This window comes from Nicotiana tomentosiformis, chromosome 7 (assembly GCF_000390325.3).
Source record: "Nicotiana tomentosiformis chromosome 7, ASM39032v3, whole genome shotgun sequence".
NCBI classification, from domain to species: domain Eukaryota; kingdom Viridiplantae; phylum Streptophyta; class Magnoliopsida; order Solanales; family Solanaceae; genus Nicotiana; species Nicotiana tomentosiformis.
The window spans coordinates 130,704,198-130,711,273 of NC_090818.1; the positions used below are offsets into that span (position 1 = coordinate 130,704,198).

The following is a 7,076-nucleotide window of genomic DNA, read 5'->3' on the forward strand; positions in this document are numbered from 1 at the left end:
CCAGATGACTTCTGTGCGTGCTGTCTTAAGATATAACTTGCAGTCCTTCTTTAACTCTAAAGGAGTGATTCCTGTTTTTCTGTTCTAAAAGAGTTAAGTTGTAGAGGAGTTGAGTTGGATGTTGAAATTTACTGTCTTGTCTTCAATGATTTATTTAGTGCTTTATCTCTTGATGTTATCTGACTGTTCTCTATTTTCAGTCCCAACATTGGAAAGAAATATTAAGGCATAGTTCACGTTTCAACTTTGTCATTGATTGCTGTTTTTCTTGATATTGGAAAATCTAATTTGGACTACCACTTCAATCTTATATAATCTGTTCACATGTGAGGGGAATCCTGCTAAATCTGTGGTTTTTTTTGCGGTGACAGAGCCCTATGCTTCTGCCAATGGAGCCTTGTTGCATCAATAGGTTCTTTATTCTACTGGTGCCTTTATTTTCTATTTTCATTTCATGAGGCAATTGAAAGAAAGTAACCCAGTGTATCTGAAGGGACAGTGGCAGTACTTTGTTGGTTTTTATTTGCCTTCTGATTGCTGTGATCATTAATATCTCTGATCAGGCCGAATGAGTAACTCTGATCAGGCCAAGGAGAGGAGATATCAATGAGCATGGTTTTTGATCCTTTGTAACTTGGATGGTGCAAAAAAGTCAGTTAATTTTTTCGCCGCCCTAGCCTTGGTTAGAGTTATTTGGTACCTTACTAGGAAGGATACAAATACTTGGTGCAATAGTTGAGCAACATGCAAGTACAAGGTATTTGATACCTTTTTTCAATGAGGAGTTATTTGATACCTTTATGAGGAAGGATACAAATACTTAGAAAAATAGCTGAGATACATTCAAGTTGATTTGAATGCTATGATATCTAAAAAAGAGCACAGGTAGCAATGGTTATTATGAGCAATAGCTTCATCTTTTCTTATGTCGTAAATTAACTTATTAGAAACTGTGGTATGCTATCCAAGGTAGGTAAACATCATCAACTAGTAACCATCATAATGATTTTTTGAGTGTTAAGAATTAAAGCCAAAGGATAAATTTTATTTATAATTCTAGGGAAATTCTAGGATTTCTCCAACTTAACCGACTATGAGAAAGTACCCAAAAGGAGAGAAAGGGAAAAAATAGGGAAATAATTCTTTGATGATCTAAATGTAATCAGCATTCAATTTAGAAGAAAGGTGATGTTTTTCATTATGAGGAGAAGTTCAGGAACACAAAGTCTTCACTGAGGTTTTACAATTTACGTGACCTTAATCATGTAGCATAAAATTTTAGATGAGGTGGGCTTTGCAAATTCGGAAACTTCAAGGTAGGCTCTTGCAAATTGGAGGGGTGTTTTACTAATTCCATTATGTTTGATTTGCCTTTCCTGTTATTTTCTTTTTCTTTCTTGTTATAGGACACAACCTTCCTTTCGTAATATGAGATTCCATTTTTTTTTTATTTCTTAATACCAAAATAGTTTATAATTTCGGTAAATGCACAATTTAATAAGAAAGCAAATATGCTTTATTTTGAAGAATAATATATTCTTCTCATTAATTTAGAACAATAATCTGTACAAAGATACTATAGTGATAAATTCTATAGAAACTTCGTCTTTTCTTGATAAGTTCTTTAGGACTTGTAGATCCTACTTTATCAAATGCCTGGGAAAAGGTCTCTCTATCTATCTATCAATCTATCTATCAATCAATCTATCTATTTGTTTATTTATTTTTCCCAAGTTTATTTCTCACAACTTTTTAGTTTATTTTAGGTGTATCCATGCTCCAGGCATCTAGAGTCTCGATTGTGATCATCTCTGTACCATTGTTGAAGGCAAATAAATGTGCTTTGTCGTGAATTGCTAATGTTGGATAAGCCCTTGATGTTATGCATAATTTGCCACCAGCACCAAAACTTTCCACTACTGAGTTATCAATCTGCAAGCATATACATAGTGGAAAATTAACAAAAAGAGTTAAAAGAGAGAGTAGATATAGAGCACATTCACTAAAAGATGCTGAAACAAAATTTACCAAACTCCTAAGAGATAACTTTTTGTCCACTAAGTCCACATCTACATATCCAGCAAATGAGGGTTTGCACATTGCATTATAATGTTGAGTGGTAGACCTGTCAATAAAGGTGAATTATGAGGTTAGTTGATTTCTAGAGATTTTAAGTTGTGTTGATGTTCAGTTTTATTGATAAACTATATTTGGTTAAACGCCATAGTTATAGTTTTGGGTGAACCAAGAGCTATGTTGCGCGGACCCTCCAAAATGCTGCCATACCTGTGTTGGATCTTTCAAAAATACACTACTTTTGGAAGACGATATTTTCAGAGAGTCCGAGTAGCTTAGATAAAAATTATTCTCTTTTAGGAGGTGTAGGGATGGAGTTCTAAGAAAACAAACCTTGTGGCGTCAGAGCACATAAGAACCTTAAAATTTTCTTGAGCTTTGAACACTCTGAAAAAAACAGGTGTGTATTCTTCTAAGTTTTGAGAAGCCAATGTTGCAAGGCCAAATGGCCCAAGCCCACCTGGAACAGTTGAACCCTTAATTGCACAAACATCTTGTGCATAAAGATCAGCCCAACTAGGATCAAATGGCTCTGCCTTGTCTAAGCTAGAGAAGGAGAATGTCACTTCAACATCAGCCTGGCAATTTCAATTGATGTCCCAACTTAGCCTTAACTTGTGAAGAAAATTTTATTTAAAATGCTTGCAAATTAAAAACTAGAAAAAAGTCTAAACCTGCGACGCTGTGATTCCTTTAACTTCAATCTTTTCTCCATTATCCAGCCTTTTGTTGCTCAATCGGACATTTTGCTTTCTTAGAGTTTTTAATTCTTCAATAGGCCATTGAACTAATTGTTTACCACTGAAATCAAGCCATACTTTACGCGGGATAGCCTGAATTCCAGCCCATCCTTTGTTGTTTTCATTATTGGGGAGACCATCTAATTCATAAGACCAACCCCACACGATTCTTCGGTCCTTACTAGGGTCGTAGAACGACTTAGACGCGTAGAAAATGCCATAGTCAAGTCTCAATCCTTTCCAACCATCGACTGAAGTGTTATCTGGAATATACCTATCTTGTTTGGCATCATATGTACCAATTGTGTAGTACTCAAACGCGGCAACAGGAAGGCTATTCTTGAGAACGTACTTAACATATTTTCCGTTGTACGATGCATCTAAACCATTAGAACCTTGCAAGGAAACAGGAAAAAAATCTGGGCATTCCCAATTTCCTGTTTTGGCAGATGAATGAAGTGGATGCTCAGCCTTGATCCATTTCATGAAATTCCTACTTCTATACAATATTGCCAACCCACCACGGTTTCTTGAACTTCCTACCACAATTCTCCAATGACCATCTTTGCCCATCCAAGCTGTTGTCGGGTCACGAAATTGGGTCTTGGTGATGCTGATATCCGGGACGATCAACGGGTTGTTATCGGGCTTGTTCCATTCACGGAGATATGGATCGGATAAGTTGGCCGGGACGGCGTAATTTTGGACTTGGGTCATGTTGGCATCTACCACTCCAGTGTACAAAATAATGGGCTTGTTACCAGGGAGAATAGTTGCTGAACCAGACCATGTTCCATATTTGTCAAATGGTTTGGATGGATAAATTGCAGGCTCTAAATTAATCCAATTGATTAAGTCTTTTGAGACTGAATGAGCCCAAACAATGTTGTTCATTGTTGATCCTTTTGGATTGTACTGGTAGAATAGATGATAGACTCCATTGTAATACATTGGTGCTGTTGGTAATTACATGAAAAATCAGTATCATAAATGAATAATTGGTGATTAAATTATATATATAAAAAGAAGATAAAATTTCTGACTCACCATTGGGGTCTATTTGTATGTTTGAAGGCATCGAGAAAGACCATAAAGAAAAAAATTAAAAAAATTTGTAAATAAACAATTGAATGTGAGTACTAAATCTGCATAATTTAATATTGATGAATAATCAAATAATAAACAAATGAAAAGTGAAATTACAAAAATTTAGGAAATGCAGAAAATTATTATTTGTCTTCCCTAAAATATTGTAAGTTGCTGATGGGGACAAGATCCTTCTTACCAACCCCTTCTGCCCATATCACACACAAATATAATATAATTAAGAAAAAATAAGAAAAAATTAGCAAAAGTTCTACGTATGTCTCAACTGGTATTTCCAAGAAAGTAGGTGTAATTTATTACTCTCTCCATTCACTTTTACTTGTCTACTATGGACTTTGAACACTCCTTAAGAAATAATAAATGAAGTGCATAATTTACCATAATACCCATATTAATTGATACATATTTTTAGTGGATTTGAAAAAATGATTTGAAATGAGTAATTAATACTATGAGTATAACAGGAAAAAAGAAATTGTCTTCTCTTGATATGCGAAAAGTGACAAGTAAAAGTGAAAATCTATTTTTAGAGCCCGTTTGGACATAAGAAATTTTTTTCTTTTTTCCACAAAAAAATCACTTTTTTTTCGAAATCAGCGTTTGTTCATAAAATTTTCAATTTTCATTTGAAGATGCATTTTGAAAATTTTCGAAAATTTGAAAAACTTCAAAAAACTGTTTTTCAAAATTTTCACTCAAATCACTCACAAAACTTTAAAAACAACCCAAAATTATATTCATGTCCAAACGTAACTCTAAATTTCAAATAACATTTTCACTTGTATTTTTTTTTCCTATTTTGGAATTTTACAATTCTTATGTCCAAATGTCACTTAGAATATTGGATAAGTAAAAGTGAACGGAGTGAGAGTATAAGTAATTAAAGACAATAGGCCGACAGTTCCCAAGTAGGGGGTTGCAATTAGTGTCCTCTAATTGTATTTACTTGTATAATAAGTACTCATTATTAGGGAGCTGGTTCCTTTTTCGTTTTTTGCTTTTGGAACTCACACGTGTTTCAGTAGGATCTATCTATTAAAGTGTAAAAATCATTTTCATCCCCTAATTTTATCTTAAAAATCAAATCACTCTTCCAACACTAAATAATATATATTTCGCTCCTCCTATCATATGCATTTTTTATTTTACCCTTGACATTTTCAATTTCTCCTCTATTTTTTTTAATATTATATAAGATGTATTTTATCATTAGCCTAAGTATTTTACCAATTTTAATATCTTATGATAAATTATATAATTAAAACTCAATAAAATTTAACTAGAATAATACCTTTATGAATTTGCAAAAACAATTATCGTTACTCTTTTTTATCGTTACATTAATATTATCTATATATTTAAGTTTTACTTTCTCTTTTATTCTTTATTACATGTTTCTGTATATATCTTCGGACAAGAGCGGGTTGCTCTAGTGGTAAGCACCATCCACTTCCAACTAAGAGGTTGTGAGTTCGAGTCATCCCAAGGGCAAGGTGGGGAGTTCTTGGAGGGAGGGAGCCGAGGGTCTATCGGAAACAGTCTCTCTACCCCAGGGTAGGGGTAAGGTCGGGTTGTTGTTGTTGTTCTGTATATATCTTTGAATATTTATTTTCATTAACAAAATATTTTCTAAGTTATAAATATATAATCTTTTAGGAATTTCTTAGAAAATCTACCTCTATGTTTAATTATTTTTTTATATTACTGAACTAAATTTTATTTGATTGATATTAATAAGATCTGTTATTCTAATATTTTAATTGCGCCCATTTGTTTCATTATTCTAACTTCAATAAGTATATGATTGATTATTGTTTTTCACCTTTTTTAAATTTTATGTTCACTATAGGTAAATTCATAACATAGAATAAGAAAATATTGTGATATTAAAAAAGTAAAAAAAAAAAAGTAGATGAAGGCTAATAAGATCGAGGGTAAAATAGATATTTTAAAAATACAAATGAGTTTAGAGGAGTAGGATGTCTATTGTTTAATGTTACAGAATAAGTGTTAAGTACTCCTTCATTTTTAATCAGAAGTCTCGGGTTCGAGCCCTAGTTATGGAATTGACTTTGTTAGACGCCTAATTACCCCTCAATGCCGAATTTAGTGGATCCTAATGCCGATACCGAGCAAAAAATGGATATATATATATACACATATCAAAAGCAACAACAGAAGAGGGGGTGGGGTGGGTGGAAGGGGAGAGAAACGTACCATTCATCCAGTTCTTGGGGGGTTGAAAATGGTAACCAGTTCTGTAGTTAGAAGTGATATTAGCATCTTTTGAGGATTGGAAGCACGTAAAAACGTCATAATTGAAAGCAAACACAACATAGTTAGATAAAATTATAAACAAGCAAACCAATAATATGAAAACTGGCAAAGCACAATGAAAAGAGCTTTTTCTAAACAGCTCCATTTTCCCTATTGGACTTAATTTGACAGAAACTCTTTATTTTTCTTCTTCTTCTTCTTCTTGTTTTGTTTTCACTTCTGTGATGTGGAGAAAGAAACTGAACAATGAAGAAGAACCGAAAGCTTGAGGAGTATTTATAGAGAAATCAGATGAAGTCATAGTCTTATTAAAAGGTGCTATAAAGACGAGTCTATAGTTTATATCTGGAGCTCGAAGTCGAAACCTCTGATTAAGGACGAAGAAGTACTTACCATCATAGGCGGATCCAAGATTTTTACGCGACGGGAACACGTTATTCTGCTCATCTAGTGCCCCTAAAGGCTTCTAGTATTCAGGGTGCCACGTGCTTTAAATTAATCATTTTAAGGATATAGACATATACATATACAAAATTTCTCCCGAAGCTTACAGGGTTCGGTCACTACTAGAAATTCGGCAAAAACCGACCAAGGTTGACCGACCAACTTTGGTCGGTCAAAAAATCGACCAAAAAACCGACTAAAGTTGGTCGGTTTTTTAAAATATATTTTTTTAAATTTTTTTTTTTTACGAAACCGACCAACTTTGGTCGGTTTTCTTTGGCGCAAAAATGCGGGAAACTATTTTTGAGTCCCGTGAAATTTATGTTTCAAGAAACCGACTAACTTTGGTTAGTTTTTCAATTAAAATAAATAAAAATTAATATTAAAAAAACCTACCAAAATTGGTCGGTTAATTCGGCGGATCATTTAAAA

General features: G+C 33.5%; 1 protein-coding gene across 2 annotated transcripts; it reads right to left on the reverse strand.

The window, feature by feature from the left end:
• Positions 1 to 1,469: 1,469 nt before the first annotated feature.
• LOC104118815 (beta-fructofuranosidase, insoluble isoenzyme 1-like) lies at positions 1,470 to 6,413 on the reverse strand. Of its 2 annotated transcripts, none has more exons than XM_033652192.2 (5): positions 6,141 to 6,413; positions 2,751 to 3,772; positions 2,410 to 2,654; positions 2,029 to 2,125; positions 1,470 to 1,932 (listed from the first exon to the last, which is right to left on the reverse strand). In XM_033652192.2, the coding sequence occupies exons 1-5, from the start codon at positions 6,343 to 6,345 to the stop codon at positions 1,753 to 1,755; spliced, it is 1,749 nt and encodes a 582-aa protein (XP_033508083.1). In that variant the 5' UTR covers positions 6,346 to 6,413; the 3' UTR covers positions 1,470 to 1,752. The 2 variants fall into 2 exon arrangements, with proteins under 2 accessions (XP_033508083.1, XP_070035874.1); XM_070179773.1 differs by lacking the exon at positions 6,141 to 6,413 and adding an exon at positions 3,864 to 4,017.
• Between the last annotated feature and the right edge of the window lie 663 nt (positions 6,414 to 7,076).

What these genes read in the sequence shown, in the direction of transcription:
- LOC104118815 (XM_033652192.2), bottom strand. Translation starts at nt 6,345, where the DNA reads ATGGAGCTGTTTAGAAAAAGCTCTTTTCATTGTGCTTTGCCAGTTTTC. An exon ending in CCCCAAGAACTGGATGAATG is followed by an intron (nt 3,773 to 6,140) that starts GTACGTTTCTCT and finishes AATTACCAACAG; the next exon opens with CACCAATGTATTACAATGGA. An exon ending in AAGGAATCACAGCGTCGCAG is followed by an intron (nt 2,655 to 2,750) that starts GTTTAGACTTTT and finishes TGAAATTGCCAG; the next exon opens with GCTGATGTTGAAGTGACATT.